Source organism: Puntigrus tetrazona, chromosome 25, assembly GCF_018831695.1.
Source record: "Puntigrus tetrazona isolate hp1 chromosome 25, ASM1883169v1, whole genome shotgun sequence".
NCBI lineage: Eukaryota > Metazoa > Chordata > Actinopteri > Cypriniformes > Cyprinidae > Puntigrus > Puntigrus tetrazona.
Genome location: NC_056723.1, coordinates 10,255,370 through 10,272,885, shown reverse-complemented (window position 1 = coordinate 10,272,885; position 17,516 = coordinate 10,255,370). Strand labels below are relative to the sequence as shown.

Genomic DNA, 17,516 nt, shown 5'->3' with positions numbered 1-17,516 from the left:
GCCCAAACACGGGAATTAAGAGTTAATACGGTCTCCCCGCTCTCTCTCGCACAGACACATCAACCGAGCGCACCGAGCAGACCCGAAAGCGCAAACGTGTGCAGTTCTCACTATGGGTGCGCGGGGACGTTTGTGAATAATTACCGGAGTCTGGCACCTTTGTAGGCGAGGAACCGGAATCGTTCGTGGGATTTTCGCGCGGGGTCCCGCTCCCAAACGCATTTTTTTTCGAAGGGAATCCGCTGTTCTCGGCGAAGGACGGAGTGCCGGTGTTTTCCGGTCCGAAGCACAGTTACGCATCGCAAGGACTGGGGATCGTTTTGAGAAGGCGACAAAAAATGTTACTGTCCAAGTTTGGATCTTTTTCTCATATTTGCAACACGACCAACATCGACCACTTGCCGGTGAAAATTCAACTCCAAGCAGGTAACGTTAGACGCCGTTCTTCGATATCACCTTAATAACATTTTTCCCTTAAATCGCGTGTCTTTCCTCCGTTATTTACTTCTGGTTTTCTACACGCGACGCATGCAGCCGCTTAATCGGCACGCGCCTAGCCGTGACCTGCGTATGGAGCCATTTTGTTGCCAACCGTGCATTGTACACATTGGGTTTAAATCGCCTTTTTGTACCAACGCACTAACTCACACTGCTTTTCCTTCTCCGTTTCACAGCCAAGACCGAAAGGGAGCCGTTTGACAAGGTCTATCAAGTGGGCTCGGTGCTGGGAAGCGGCGGGTTTGGGACGGTCTACGCCGGTACTCGGCTCTCAGACGCGTTGCCGGTAAGCGCTGGCTTTGTTTTGGTGGCAGCACATGGCCGCGTTTGGCGCCACAGTCACACGTTCATGTGCGCGGTTTTCTCTTTTTGTCTCTAGGTCGCGATAAAGCACGTCGCGAAGGAGAGGGTGACCGAATGGGGTACGATTGTAAGTAAACAAACCTTTTTACCCGCGCGTCGTTCTAATTAACAACGCTCGGTTGTTTCTAAAACGCGTGCTTGTGTTTCAGAACGGCTCGCTGGTTCCTCTCGAGATCGTTTTGTTGAAGAAAGTCGGGAGCACGTTTCAGGGGGTCATTAAGCTCATCGATTGGTATGAGAGAGCCGACGGCTGGCTGATCATAATGGAGCGACCGGAGATGGTGAAGGATTTATTTGACTTCATCACGGAGAAAGGCGCGCTGGACGAGGACTCCGCCAGGCGCTTCTTCAGGCAGGTTTTGGAGGCGGTGCGGCACTGCTACAGCTGCGGGGTGGTTCACCGGGACATCAAAGACGAGAACCTCCTGGTGGATTTACGCACTGGGGATCTCAAGCTCATTGACTTCGGCTCCGGGGCCATCCTCAAGGACACCGTCTACACGGACTTTGATGGTGCGTCCTTGACTCTTACCCGTCCTGTTCTGCATTGGCGCACCTGCCGATTCTAGTCAAACGAATGCTTAAAGTTTTAGACTCTGACTTGAAAAAATAGATAAATAAGACTCAATAATTAGCAGTAGAGGTAACACAGAACTGCTTTCATGGCTTTATGTGGTCTGGCTTCAGGGGGTTTTGGGGAATTCCATTGGAAACTGTATTTGGAATCTTTGGAAGTTTTTACATTTTTAAGTGAATGATAACATAAGTTGTTTTTTTTTTAAACAAATTTATTCTTCAAAACAATGTTCAGGTATGAAGTGTGTGTGTATATATTTATATAAATATATCCTACAAAACAATGTACAGGTATGAAGATCTGTACGTTGTTTTGAAGGATAAATTTGTTTTGACAACACATTCAAACTAATTTAATGTAACTTAATCCGTCGAATCTGAGAGATAAGTTAGTGGAAAGGATCAGCTGTTACTGCGTAGCATCTGTTTGTTGTGAAACCTGAGTTGCGGCACCACGTGATTCATCGCGGATCCCTGTTTTTGTTTGGTATCCAGGCGACTCCTAGCCTTTGGGGGCCTGTCACACCACCCCTAGTGAAGGGGCTTTTGTTGGGGGACGTGACTCATGCTGGAAGCATGCGGAGTTGCCGTAGCTTGTGACTGTTTGTACCTGAAAGTCTGCCTTTTAGATCGCCCTCCTGTTTCAGCTTGCTTGTATTTTTGGATCGAGCCGAGCCGTTCCTCCGGCTCTCGGGGAGGAGGGTTTGCGCGAACGCCAGACCGCTGGCGCCCCCCTTGCTAGAGTCAGCTGACTGGAGTCGGCTCATTATACAGTGCTGCAGTGTAATCAAAATCGCCACTTTTTACGCCAAAACAAGGCGATTATGAAACAAGCGTTGTGTCGTGCCAGAAATAAAAATCACAGAGTAGGTTTCGAGACAAAAAGAAAAGGTGCTATCTTTGTGCTCTTGGCTTGCAAATAGATGTTTTGTCAGTCTCCGAGGTTAATTCTCACTGGATTGAAAACTCAATGTTTTATTTTGTAGGCACGCGAGTGTACAGTCCTCCTGAGTGGATACGTTACCACAGGTACCACGGACGCTCGGCAACCATTTGGTCCCTCGGTGTCCTACTGTACGACATGGTGTGCGGAGACATCCCGTTTGAACATGATGAGGAGATTCTGAGAGGACGGCTGTTTTTCAGAAGAAGAGTCTCTCCAGGTATGTTCTGAACCAGAGATGCACCAAACCAGGGACTAAAAGTGACACACAGTGACCTTTTGATTATCATATAAAGAAAGGAAAAATGCCATTGAACAATTCCTTTTTAATATTTCACCTTGGAAAAGCCAATTGTTTAATGCAAACAGTCCAGACTTTCACTTTTAATTGCTTTTGTGGGTGACGGGTTTAACCTTTCTGGCTATTTCTTTTGTTATCAGTGTGTCAGCAGCTCATCAAATGGTGCCTCTGCCTGAGACCTTCAGACCGGCCCACTTTGGAGCAGATCTTTGAGCATCAGTGGATGAGGATGGAGGAAAGCCCGAAAGCAGAAAGCAGCGACATCACACTTCATGCCATCAGCACAGAATCGGGCAAAGAAAGCCTTTGACGGATACGGGGACGGCGAGTGAATGGACTCTGAGACCTTTTTGCTCTTGTTCCCAGTCTGTTGGTTATCAGGACTTCGGGTTATGTTGCATAATGTCTTTTTTGTTTAGTTTTTTTTTGTCTTTTTTTTTTTTTCTTGCTAAGGGTGAGTTGTTACCCGTAGGGATTGCATGAGCAGCAATGCTAGTGATCCTTTGATCTTACTGGTTGCTCTTATAGAGCTTGGACATTATTTTCCTTTTTTAGACTATCTTTTTAGTTTTCGGTGCCTTTTTTGGAAAGCTGCTTTTATGGGATTCAAGTCACGACAGACACCAGGTGGATTTTCATGGATTTTAGGGGAACTCCCCTGGATTCATGGGAACCTTCAAAGACTGTATCTAGTTATGTGGTGGGTCTCCCTTGCCCTCTAGTGGTCGAATACTTGAAGTACACACTTACTACTCTCTTAACAGTATCTCTCTGCTGCTCTGCCATTCATATTCACTATTTCAATGGTTTTCCCTTCTGTTGTTGGTTTCTGAATGTCTTCCACTACTTCATCTCTGTTGTCGTCACTTTTTAGACTTTGCTTAGCAGAGACTTGAGTGATGTGCACAATCAATGCAATATTCATGGACTCACTTATATTTCCTTATCTTTTTTTTTAAATACAAGTATTTGTATTGTATTTATGTACTTTTTTTTTTTTCTTCCATGTATCTTATTTATTCATGCAATACAAACATTCCACATTCAGTGGCTATTTATTTATTTATTCATTTTATACCATCTGCAAAAAGTAAATTGAAATTGTTAAATGTAAAGAGTTCTTGGGCTTATCTTTAGTTTAACCTAAAGGATCATAGACACGCTAAAGCTATCTAATACTGATACAAATATACGATTGAGATGTTTAGTGATGCCATTTTCTGATGTAGTGTAAAATTTAGAATCAGTTTTCTCTCCATGTGAAGTGGAAGTAAAAATGTGTTTGTCCTTCCACTGTGACCGTGTGGATTTTTTTTTTTTTTTTTGAACTGGTGAAACATTTATTTTTTTATATTGGACACAATAAATTTCTTTCATATGTAAATTGTGGTATCTTTGCATTTAAATGACATCCTTGTGCTTTCGTGTGCTGTTATACCCAGTGAGGATGCTGCCCCCTACAGATAGTAAAACGGGACTGATGGGTAGAAACATGATTGATAGCTTAGAACATTAAATACGGAAAAAAAATCCTTTTTATAAATAAATTCTTAGTTCCACAGTTCACTTCAGCCCATCTTTTTTGAAAATGAAGTAGCTATACAATGTATCTGACTCATCGCTTACATGAACTGCCCAAACATCCTGCTGAGTAGTTAACATTACTCACATTAGTCAATGTGCTATGCAAATGTGATGACACACTGGCGTTAAAGCATTACTGTCGGAGAGCTGTATACGGCTTAATCATTCATTGTTATGTAATGCATGATTCAGATGTAGAGTCACCTGAGATTATGTTCTACCTTCTGTTACTAAGGTTTCAAAGACACCAGCTACAAATGCATTTGACACGGCCATTACAGTAACAAAAGGTGGAATTAAAATTAATACATTTCCAAAACAATAATGTTTCCTCTACGGAAAGATCAGTTCAGGTTATTTCTTCATTCTTCACCATATGGCCTGCTGAACTGATATGGGGACTTGTAACTGGAGCAGTTTGCTCAAGATAACTTATTTACTACAGCCCAGGGTTTACATTAACATGTGAGTCCATAATCATAACCATAAACTTGATAATGAGTTGACAGCTGATAGTTCAATAAATCAAGTTGCCTAACTAACTGCGAGTCAGAATTTCCCATATTTTTGGTCGGTGACTTTTCCATGATTTGTAATTATGGTACACCCAGCTAACATGAAATGTTCTCAGAAAGCTACGAACCAACATTCTTCTGGTAACTTTAATAAAACATTTGCCTAAAAATACCTTGTATATTAATATTAGCACAAAACCATGTTTATAGAACTTTTTTTGGAAAGATTTTAGTTGGATGTAGGTTTTTAAACGTTGCTGCTTATTAGTATGTAAAATGTTCACAATATCAAGAGCGTTTTCTTTTTTACATTTAGTATGTTTTGAATTTGAACGTTCAGACAACATTCAGAAATAGCTATTTACAGACAGAACAGACAATGAATCATTCAATCACATACTTACTTTGGGACATATAGTAGCCTATATTTCAGATAAGTATATTATTTTAAGAAAAACACCCCGAAAACATGAATAAATATATTATTAACGATTATGTATCTTTTTTAATAACTGTTATTAAAATAAAAAAGTGTATTACTTTCAAAGGACATCTTGTTTGGAAAATAATTATAAACTAAGACTTGAGCACTACAGGTTCCCAAACACAAAGCCGCGTGGAGCTCTTTCGGTACAGCCCTTAAAAGTCTGCACCATAGAGTATACGTGTGTTTTTTGTACTTCCTAATAATACTAATGTTCATAATCTGTGGGTAAAACAAATAACTGGACAATTTCACACAACTAGATTACACAATACACAGAGCACCCATTAAGCATCTTGGCTAAAAACAAGCTACTGAGGGCTGCCTGGAGCCTACTTCCTTGTTTTTGCCGCGGAACGTAGTGACGTTGCGCGTATGGCGCCGTGCGTGATGACGCAACGCGTAAGGCGATGGAGAGCTGCAGCCGCATTGTTGTGGGGGGAAGAGAGGCAAGCTAGCCTGCTAGCATAGTGCCCATACGGCCAGCCCAGTAACGAGCAAAAACAGGCGCGTTAGTATGGTCGAGCTGCTGTTATCCTGAGCGTGTGACTCCGGCTTTTAAATGCTTGTTTTTGGATCCGGCAGACCGTTACGGATACCTCTTATTACCCTCGGAGTACAGCGGAGAAGCGGCTGGTGGACGGTAGCGCGGCTCGTGCACGGATTAAACCTACTGCCGTTCAGTAGGCCACAGCGCTGCTGCTTTTAGCTCGGCCGTACTGCCTTTAAAGCTTCTTTGAACGTCGACGGCGAAGGTAAGACCGAACCGCAGTGTCTCTTGGGGTTAATTTATGTTTTTGCAGCTTTAAAGGGCGTTTGAATTCACGTTTTGCAGCGCGTGTTTTGTTTTGTTTGACGCCATGTTTGCAGTAATGTCGGTGGGTCTTTCCAAACAGCATTAGCTCACTAGCACGGCCGCCAGCAGGCCGCCGGATCCAGTGTGTGTCCTTGCTGCTCAGTTTGCGTGTGTTTTCTTTCCAGTCCAGTGTGTTTGGCCTTGTTCTGCCCTGCCCCCCTCAAACAAACAAAAGCCTGGATGTAAACCATGGCTGTTATCTGTTAAACGCCACTTGCTTCGTTAAATGGGTTAATGTGTCAGATTGTGGAGCTTTAGTAGTCAGGTATTGGGTTTTAATAATAATAAAAAAAATCAATGACACTGAAATTGTCAAGCACGTTCTGTATTGTTGTGTTACTGGTTTAATTTTTTTTTACATTTTAATCAAATAAACCTACGTCAGATGGCGAAACGTCAAAAATAGGAACCCAAACGCTTTTTTCTGTTTCCATGCCAACTTGGGTTTAGGTTGCTATGGATACCAGTTAGGATGCGCTATGCCGGTTCACACCAAGGACATTAACCAGAAAGTTTAAAAAATATTCTTTATGAAATTCATGACACGCATGCAACGATAAAAAACCAAAAGGAACGATATCGTTGGAATCATGTGCAGAAGGTTTTTTCAGGTAAAAAAACATTGACGGCCAATAAAATGTTATGTATCGACGATAGATAGGGATATTGTCAAAAGCATCAAGTAGTGTCAGCATTTGTAATTTCCAGTCAAATTAGGATTTAAATATTCTTTACTAGGGATATTTATTGTTCTTGAGTTACTTATATTGTTATTTTGTCCCGCGATTTCATAGTACATCACTGCATAACTGACACACTGTGAGGATAAAATTAAATTAAAGAGCTTGCTGAAAATGTTTAGAAAAGGGTTTTTAAAATGATTTACAATGAATTATATGTTAATTAAAACACTGCAGTTATCGAGGACATTTAAAAATGGCTTTATTTCAAGCACTGACTTTCAAAAACAAACTAAGACAAATTAAAACAAATGAACACAAAATGCATTACTTCTCATTTATTCAGTGTGTTTAGGCCACAAGACTAGTTATAGCATGAAATAAACATGAATGAACATCAGAAGGTAACTTGTTTCAGCTGTGAAAAGATATCAATACACACCATCAAAAAACGAACATGCGCTCTTTTTTGTTTGTCGGACAAAAACGTCAGTTTTAGTGCTATGATTGGTCATCTGTCAATTAAACTCCTGTCGAAGAGTCAATTGCATCACCTGCTTAAGACCCTTTAACCACCCCGAACAATAGGTATATTAGCAACCACTCAATTACCTTATTTTTTGTTATAAACATGCTGCAGATTTGTCCTCTACTGGTTTAAATGCTCCAGCTCTTTAAAGTTGTAAAGATGCATTCCTTTTGTTACCTACAGCCACTTTATGTGGTCTGGTATGATTTGCAGTATTTGTTTAATTCTGTAATCTGTTTTGAAAAATGCTGTCATGTATCGGGTTATATCAGTAAAAAAAAGTTGATTCTGATAGGCTTTTTTATTGTTCATCAGCTACTTTGTTCTGGAAATATAGTTCTGAAACGATTTGCAATGATAGTTCTTTCTGTATAGTTGTGGTTGTGGATTTCACTAATCTCAAAGAATTAAAAGCATTATTAAAACTTGATTGTTATTATTGGCTTATACCTTATTACTATACCTTAACAAAAACAGAAATTTTTTTCCAGCTGATGAGCAATACATATGTTGACAGCCAGTCAGAAACATTATTAAGCTGCCGCATTTAAAGCAACTGACCACATATCTGCAGCAAGTGCTTAAAAGAAATAAGGCATTATATCTTATGGTTTGATGCTATAGTTTGTGCTGCAGTTGCTTAATTTGCTGTATAGCATCAGTTAGGGCTGCATGATTATAACAAAATTTGTAATTGTCAATTATTCCCTTAAAATAGTAATTCTGTTTTAAATTTTTATTATCCCAGTTTACACTGAATGATGTTTATACAATTGCAACGGCATGCAATATTTTTACATTAACATAAACTGAAAACACATGCAGATAATGGCTTTGACTGTGGTTTTGAAAGTTGACGTGTGCATTGCTTTTACTTCAGTTCCTCTGTGGCATTCAAAATGAGGAAGAAGGTTCGACATAATCGTGTCGCCACCCCGCAGAGGCCTCCCTCGCCTATCAAACCTTCACGTAACCGAGAGACCTTGACGTATGCCGAGGCACAGCGTATGGTTGAGCTGGAAATTGACGGCCGTGTGCACAGGCTCAGCATTTACGACAAACTGGATGTCATCGACAGCGACGACCCTTTAGCTCAGGAGATCAGTGAGTGCACCAGCAACAAGGAGAACACTGAGAAGCCACAGCAGGTCCTCGTGCGCTCGGTGCGGCTCAAAAACAACCAGCAGAAGAAGAGCGCCGCATTGACGACTGTGCAGGGTTCGCCAGCTCAGGGCAGGCTACCGGAGCCAAAGATCCGAACAGTTGAGTACAACCTCCCGGCAGTGCCTCGAAGGCCTTCAGCGTATTACACCTATGTGGAGAAGACGCTGGACGAGCTGGACGAGGAGGTGGAATACGACATGGATGAGGAAGACTATGCATGGCTTGAGCTGATCAATGAGAAGAGAAAGACAGATGGCTACAGCCAGGTCTCTCAGAACGTCTTTGAGTTCCTCATGGACCGCTTTGAGAAGGAGTCTTTCTTTGAGAGCCAGGGCCAAGGAGACCCTCAGTCGCTTATCGACGAGGACGCCGTGTGCTGCATCTGCATGGACGGTGAGTGCCAGAACAGTAACGCGATTTTGTTCTGCGACATGTGCAATCTTGCCGTGCATCAGGAGTGTTACGGAGTCCCGCACATCCCAGAGGGCCGCTGGCTTTGCCGCCATTGCTTAAATTCTCCGTCCCAGCTCGCCGAGTGCATATTCTGTCCGAATAAAGGTGGTGCGCTTAAGAGAACGGACGACGATCGCTGGGGGCATGTGGTCTGCGCCATCTGGGTGCCCGAAGTTGGTTTTACCAATACGGTTTTCATCGAACCCATCGACGGTGTGGCAAACATTCCTCCAGCTCGCTGGAAACTCACCTGTTACCTGTGCAAGAAGAAAGGAGTGGGTGCTTGCATTCAGTGCAGCAAGGCTAACTGTTACACGGCTTTCCACGTGAGCTGCGCTCAGAAAGCCGGCCTCTACATGAAGATGGAGCCCATCAAAGAGGTCACCGAATCAGGAGCTACTACGTTCTCAGTGAAGAAAACGGCGTACTGTTGCTCTCATACACCTAATGGTTGTGTGAGGAGGCCTCTCACTATATACGAGGACTCCAAACCCAAGAACGGTTTATGTCAGAAGGCTGCTCACAGGGAAAGAGCAAAGGGATGCCAGAAGAAGAAGAACAAGAAGCCTGAATCGGAGCCTGTCGCAGTGGTTCCGACGGTTTCTGGGCCTAGTATCACACCTAAAAGGTAGGTAAAACGGTTTCCTGCAAAGATCTTCTGAATCCTTGTTTTTAATGGTTTTAACACTCTGTGATTCCTTCTGTCTGTACAGTTTCAACACAATCCTCAATCAAGTTTCTGTCCAGAAGAAAAAGGTTTTCGTGGAACGGGTTCTGAGTTACTGGATGCTCAAGAGGCAGTCGAGGAATGGTGTCCCACTAATAAGGCGCCTGCAGACTGCTATACAGACGCAAAAAGAACCAGAACAGGTAATGTAATGACTAAAAGCTTTATAGAACAGGTGAGACTTTTTTTTTGGACCACAGTGACTGACAGCTTTAGTCATATGCAAAAGAATGCTGAGCGAGAATTTGTGTCTTTGAATGACAGGCACCTTTCGTTGAGGACCGTCAAGCTCTGACAGAGCAGTTAAAGGACTGGCATCGTTTACGGCATGACCTGGAGCGCGCTCGCTTGCTGCTGGAGCTCATCCGCAAGAGGGAGAAGCTAAAGAGAGAGGAGGTACAGTAGTCATCCTCATGGTGTGAGGTCAGGTGAAAGAAAATAATAAAAGAAATAAAGAAAGAAATAAATGTTTAAACTTTTTTTTGTGTAACTTACTGTCAACTTGGTATCACAGTTCCGGTGCTTTTGTTATTCCCAATGTCTGCAGCTACATGAAGTGTATAAGTGTATTTTGCTACGGTTAATGTAATCCTTCCCCACATGCAGATGAGGATGCAGCAGTCAGTTTTGGAGATGCAGCTCACTCCTTTCCCTGTCCTGCTGCGAGCAGTGCTGGATCAGCTGCAGGAGAAAGACCAGGCTAAAATCTTTGCCCAGCCTGTCAGCGTCTCAGAGGTACGTCTGTCTCACATTAATCATGCTGCCTTCATCAAAATTGATTACAATTTTAAATATACGAAGAGTTTTATAATAACTCATATTTTAGTGATTGATTTTAGCTTTAGTGCAATATTAATATAAAAGCCAGTTATTTGTTTTTGAAATGCTTGTTTTTTTTATTATATAAATAAATGGGTTTCTATACATAAATATATTAAGCTGCCGTTATATTTTAGGTGTTAATATAAAGGTGTTTGCCGCAACATTGCCATCATTTGTTTTTGGCATCAGTGTTTAAAAAAGCAAATGTAATTCCTAGTTTTATTCCATGCTTGATTTTCTCTCTTATGTACAGGTTCCTGATTATCTAGACCACATCAAACGCCCTATGGACTTCTCCACAATGAGAAAGCGCATCGACACCCATGGGTATACAAACCTGGATGAGTTTGAGGATGACTTCAACCTCATTATCAACAACTGCATGAAGTACAACGCCAAGGACACCTTTTTCTACCGCGCTGCTGTGCGTCTGCGAGATCACGGTGGAGCAATCCTCAGGAAGACTCGGCGGGACACCGAACGGATAGGCTTTGACTTCGCCAGTGGAATGCACCTCTCTGAGCCTCCTAAGATAGAGCAACCTTCAGCATTGACCTGGGATGAAGGTAAGGACAAATGTTACTTTCTCCTATCTTTCAGGTTTTAGACTACTCAAAATTGCAAATCACCGATTTGTTTGTTTTTTTTGGTGAACCATCATGGATTTTATTCTGCCTTTGTTCCAGTTGACCGACTGTTAAACCCAGCCAATCGTGAGCACATGTCTAAGGAGGAACAATTGAGTAAGCTGTTGGAGATGCTGGATTTAACCACTGCCATGAAGTCATGCCCTTCCCGGAGCAAACGGCTCAAGCTGCTCAAAAAAACCATTAGTGATGTGCGAATGGAAATGGGTCACAAAACAGAGCCCCCTTCATTGGAGCAGAATAATCCCAAGGAAGAGGAAAAAACACCTCTTATTCTCCCACAAGCCACTGAGGAAGAAGGTGCATTCTCTTGAATCACATTGGGATTTTTTGTTGGCTGACAATAACTGAAACTACTTAATTTAACAAACAATTTTAGCAATATAAATGATGAGATCGAAAATAAATTTGAGACCTCTTATTATTATTATTATTATTATTATTATTATATATATATGGCATTTATATTAATAGGATAATAACTTTGATTTCTTTATTTACTCATCAAAATGGGTTTGTATTAAATATTTTGTAATTTTGAGAGATTTAATTGTATTAAATCTCTCATTACAGGTGACAAGTCATTACCTCCAAAACTTGAGCCTTCAGACTCCGTGCCACTCCTGAAAAGCTCAGACAGTCCCTGTGAACCTCCAACACTGAAACCCATAGAGCCCAGCCCTGAAAAGTGCCCGAAAAAGGTCAAATTTGACGGGGAGACATTCTCTACCTCACTTCTAAATGGTCTCTCCTCTGACGTTATGCCCTCTGAAAACAACGTTATGGTCGCTACCTCCACTCTTACCGAACCAGCGAATATGGTCAACCGGCGAACTGCTGTGCTGTTTCGAAAGTCAAAGAGTCCGCAGAAGCCGTCGAACACGAGTGAATCCTCAATTGACTGCCCTCAGCTGGGCACTAAGACGTTCCTGTCAGTGGTCATCCCTCGCCTCGAAACCCTGCTCCAGCGCAGGAAGAGGACACGCAGTGCTAGTGGAGACAGTCAGGGAGACGAGGATGAGTGTCCAATTAAACGCTTGGATACTGGTAAACAGCTTTCTCTTTTGATTTCCTCAAACAGTTTCCTTGACTCCCTGGGCATGTTGTAGACATTGTTTTGTACTTGCAGGCTTGTCCAATGGCTTTTCTGAGTCAAAGAAAGGGCTAACTGTGAATCGGCCATCAGAGCCTCGTCGCCGCTGTGCTTCAGAGTCCAGCATTTCCTCCAGCGGAAGCGGGAGCATACAGGAAAACACGAGGTGGAAAAAGAGTACACTGAATAAACATTTACCGCACAGTATATCCATGGCCTGATTAAATGAAATCCCTGTCTTTCAGTGATGTCAGTCACGCAAAGAGCGGGAAAGGGAAGCTGGCGATGACGAGACGAAACACGACGGACGATAAAAAAGAATTGGTCAACTGCGTGGAACCAGGGAACATTTCCAAAGCCAGCAAGCTGGCAGCAGGTGAGTGTCTAGCTTTTTGCAGCCGTGAACGGGTTTGTGGGATTTTACACCAGCCCCATCCTCCAGTTCAGAGAAACGGGTCGGACCCATTCTGGCAGCTGCATTGGTGTCCCGTCAGCTCTGTGGAAGCTCGCTGTTCTTCTTTCTGCTTGCTTTGCCACTGACCTGCTCTTCATGGCTTTGTCTAACACAAAGACCGCTGCGTACTGCCTTAGTGTCTGCATGTGTGAAACCCTCATGTTTTAATAATCATCACGGCTTATCCTGTCCTTCTGGGTAGTTGCTGCTTATGTTTGCTCTTTAACATAGCACTTAAAGGGACAGTTCATCTGAAAATAAAAATGGTCATCATTTATTCAGCCTCATTTTGTTTCCAAATAGTTTTTTACCTCGTGAAATATTAATTTAGTTCAACTTTATAGTGATACAAGCTATAAAGTCAGATTAGCATCCAAGACATTGCCCAGTAACATTGTATTCAAAGTGTGCACCAGTTTTTTTTTTGTTTTGTCTTGTCTGCCACTTTAAATGGTTGAGCTCTATAAAGTCAGATGGATTCTGATTGGTTGTCAGTGTTTTTATTGCTCATCAGCTGAAAGTGATTTTTTTACTAGCTACTGATATATATGTATGTGTTGTTGTTGTTTTTTTTGCTATATCTGTATTTATTATTTTAATCTACATAGATTTGGACAATAAGTTCTTTACCCAAATCTATTGTGTAAATTCAGAAGAAACCTTGTGTGGATGATTTTATGCCTTTTTGGAGCTTGACACTTCCTGTTCTTAGAAAAAAGCAGGAAGAATCAGTGTAGCCTTTTAATAAAATAAGTGGTGGTGAGGGTGAGTAAATGATGATAAAATTAGATTTTTTTTTTTTTTTTTTTTTGTGGATGAACTAACTCTTTAAAAGTAAATTCATCCCAAACTGTACTTTCTGATCGATTTCCTTGGTTGCTTACCATTAATATGCTGAGTGAAATCTTTTGGCCTGCCACGCGCTTTCCCAGAAATACGAAGCTTACTTCTGCATTCTGACTCGCAAGCATGTCAGAGTCTGAGTGGGGCTCGATAGTCACATGACATGTTTGACCTTTCCAGACCAAATCAGAACTATTTTCAGCACGTTTTCTTAATTCTGTTTTAACTGAAATAACACAATTAATTTGTCTTTGAAAATAGAATTAGAGGCATAATAGTGTCTGGTGAATGGCTCGGCATGCTTCCGTTAAAGAAATGACCCACTGCTGCCGATTTCTAATTGGCTAAATACTGCCGTGGCTCTTGAGGTGTTCTGCACCATTTTTTACGGTGAACCCCTCATAACTTTCCATTATTCCTACTTTCATAGAGATTGACAGCAGCAATATTTGGATGCCTGCTAACACTACACCACTAAATCTGGAGCCCCTTAAACTAGTTTGGGCCAAACTTAGTGGATATCCTTCCTATCCTGCCTTGGTGAGTGTGCATGTGTGCATGCCGTCAGAGACTGGTTCTCCTTCTCTTCCTCTTCATTATTTCATGCATCAGCCTCCTCAGTGGCCAACAATCAACCATAACATTATTGCCAGGTGATACAACCAGGATGTGTTTGTGCATACATTTGTTTTGTTTGTGTGTGCGTGAACGAGCGTGAACGTAAGTGTGCGTGCGTTCCTGTGTTTTGTGGCAACCATTCCCATTTCCAACAGTTTACACATTAGCAGTCACAGGCACACTCTGAGTTACCAGGTTACCAGGTCTTTCGAGATCCGCGTTGGAAGAGTACTGTTGTGTTGATGGCCTCTCTGCCCACATGTAGATCATAGATCCTCAGATGTCTCGGGCGGGTTGCCATCTCAACGACGAGTACATTCCCACCCCTCCACGGGACGTGCTCAGGGTCGGAGAGCTGATGCAGTTCAGGTCCAAGGAGAAACTCTTCCTCGTCCGCTTCTTCGACAGCAAACGCAACTGGTGAGAAGTCTTGCATTCAGAGATACTTTTCACAACTACGACAAAATGTGTTCATGTGCCTGACATCAGTGGTCTTGTGGCGTTTTTTGCTAAATTTTTTTAAGGTATTTAAACTTGTTTAAAATATTTAAAAAATAAATAAAAATATTTAAGCATGTTTTAATTATGTAATTAAATATTATTTTAACATTTGAAATTAATATTTCTGGCAATGTGATATATATTTTCTCCTTTAACTTACCTTTTAAAAAGTAGTATAGACATATTATTACCGTATTTTAAATAGTTTTAGTGGATTAATTATATCATATATATTTTTTTTTTCACATTTGTTTACTTTTTTTTTTATTTAACGCAAACTGTGTATAGCATGTTTATTTTGTAGTAAATGAAACAACCTCTCTTTATATTGGTTATTTATTTGTTTAATTAACTATAATGTTGAATATTGAATTATAATTATTGATCTGATTCTTTGGTTGTGGCCTCAGTACAATGACAGAGTAAGTTTAAAAATATGTAAGAATAATTCATTTTAAAAAGAAAGCTATATTAGCATAAATATTTTACAAATGTAATATATTAACAGGGTTTCCGCAATCTTTAATGGTTCTTTTTTTTTTTTAGCAAATGAAATCATTAAAACATCTTACATTAGAGAAGGTCTTAAATTGTCAGTTACAGCATTAAATGTTGCATGCATTGTTAAATTTATCGTCGAATTTGTATCTTCAATAGAAATAGCAAACCATCCTTAAATCAAGCTACATTTGTGTAAAATTAAGTCTTTTGTTTTCTGAAAAACAAAACCAAATGAAGTGAGTTTGTTTAAAACATTGAAATGAAAACTTGGTTTCCATTGAAATTAGAATTAAATGTCAGTTAAATTAAGTCTACTGGTAGGTGTTAAATATCATTTTGATCAATTTGTCATTTTGCTTCTCAAGTAATTCTGTATTGAGTTAAGAATCTTTAGACGTTTGCACTGGTAAAACAAGACTATCATTTTTTTGTGTGTATTCAAATCCGTTTTATATTCTAGTGGTTAAAAACAGAGCTTAAAAAAATCTTCTGCTTCTAATAGCATTTTACGATAACTGCGTACACTTGAATCTCCATCAGGCAATGGCTTCCTAAATCCAAGATGGTACCGTTCGGCATCGACAAGACCTTAGACCGAAGCAAAATGTTGGAAGGCAGAACGTCAGGCATCCGTAAAGCTGTGCAAAGCGCCTTCAACCGTGCCATGAACCACTTGAGCCTTGTCCAGGACTTAGGCGCTGGAGATTAACGGAGGTCCATGTTGGAGGGTTTCATCAAGCCCCACGTTTACCCGACGCTACGCTCCCGAATCAGACTGGCCCTTCCTTCCCAATTCTGTTAGGAGCCGGCGAGCTTCTCAACGGACGAATGTGAGAGCGCCTTCACTCTCCTGTAATGTGCTGCAAGACTGCTGTGAACTCACACACTGCCATCTACTTTCCTTTACACTTCCATCACCATCCACGAAACGCCTCGTGTTTAACTCTGGCTGTATATAACATCATCCTAAATTATCCAACACTAATTTATTATTTTTTTGGTTTGTACCGCATACGACCTCCTGGAAGATTTCTACTCCAAGGTAATTTCTCAACCGCACTGAGGTGCGAACCCATCTGGTGCTACATCACGTGCAAAGCCTTGATTTTTCCATGCTAGAGACTTTTGGAAGGGGCTGTCGCACTTACTGTATCAAACTTTTGTTGTTTTCTTCTGTTTTTTAACGGTTAAGTTATTGTAATGTCAATGCAAGCTTCTCCTCCTTGGCATTAACATGTTATCTACTTTTTTATATAAAAATATTCTTATGGGACACAACTAAGTGATGTTTGTAAATATTTATATAAAGCTAAGAAATTATATACATGTAATACTTTAGAGTGGGTTAAAAAAAAAAAAATCGGAGAAGAGGAAACAACAGTAGCGATGAAAGCCAGAAGTGCATCACTCATGCAAAACCAAAAATTTTGCTGCCCAGTTTTTCTTCTTTATTTTGGAATGTTTATCTCTTTTTTTCATATTGGTTTGTGTGAATGTTTCAGGCAGATAGTATGAAGAAAAAAAAATTCCCCAAGTTGCTTTTTATTTTTATTTTTTATTTTTACTGTGCTCTCGGGAACTGTATTGTAGGTCTGAATAAAGATGTGCCTGTACAAATGTGTTGTATTAGGACAAAGAAAAGTATGCAAAACTTTATATTCAGAGTAGGCATATTTTGGTGGAAGCTGTGTTTGCCTATTTTTGCTTTGTGTGTGGGTGTTTTAATCATAGCCATCTGTTGTGACTGTTTAACTGTGTCTCTCTCCAGTATGGATTCTGGGTAGCATTCTGGGTTAAAAACACTTTTTGTATGAATGTCTTGTATTGACCGGTACTCTTGTTTCTTTTCTCTGGGAGGATCACATTATAGCCAATGATAGTGAGTGCTGGCGAGATCCAGTATTTTTTAAGTACACTGAAAATAAACACAAAAAAATTACAGATGGTTGTGTTTGTCTTTTTGATGCCATTTTTTCCTCTTCTAAATTTTATGTTCATTTTTTGAAAAGGTCTGCTTCTTCTTCTTCTTCTTTTTCTTCCGCTTATCCGGGGCGGGTCGCGGGGGCAACAGTCTAAGCAGGGATGCCCAGACTTCCCTCTCCCCAGACACTTCCTCCAGCTCTTCGGGGGACACCGGCGCTCCCAGGCCAGCCGAGAGACATAGTCTCTCCAGCGTGTCCTAGGTCTTCCCGGGGCCTCTTCCCGGTGGGACATGCCCGAACACCTCCCTTGGGAGGCGCCCGGGAGGCATCCGGAACAGATGCCCGAGCCACCTCAGCTGGCCTCTCTCGATGTGGAGGAGCAGCGGGTCTACTCCGAGCTCCTCCCGAGTGACTGAACTCCTCACCCTATCTCTAAGGGAGC

At 41.3% G+C, this 17,516-nt stretch overlaps 2 protein-coding genes across 2 annotated transcripts; both read left to right on the top strand.

The window, feature by feature from the left end:
* On the top strand, positions 1-3,972 carry pim3 (Pim-3 proto-oncogene, serine/threonine kinase). The gene is made up of 6 exons (XM_043228771.1): positions 1-426; positions 675-784; positions 878-928; positions 1,011-1,374; positions 2,424-2,600; positions 2,822-3,972. Exons 1-6 carry the CDS (start codon positions 339-341, stop codon positions 2,989-2,991), a joined length of 960 nt encoding a protein of 319 aa, XP_043084706.1. The 5' UTR covers positions 1-338; the 3' UTR covers positions 2,992-3,972.
* Positions 3,973-5,677: 1,705 nt separating this feature from the next.
* brd1b (bromodomain containing 1b) lies at positions 5,678-17,093 on the top strand. Its single transcript, XM_043227995.1, is given in 14 exon segments — positions 5,678-6,019; positions 8,210-9,574; positions 9,660-9,816; positions 9,938-10,069; positions 10,280-10,408; positions 10,749-11,061; positions 11,182-11,442; positions 11,716-12,189; positions 12,272-12,401; positions 12,481-12,611; positions 13,963-14,072; positions 14,416-14,570; positions 15,693-15,846; positions 15,848-17,093. Coding segments are annotated over 13 exon segments (3,756 nt in total). The 5' UTR covers positions 5,678-6,019; positions 8,210-8,228; the 3' UTR covers positions 16,112-17,093.
* Positions 17,094-17,516: the final 423 nt, after the last annotated feature.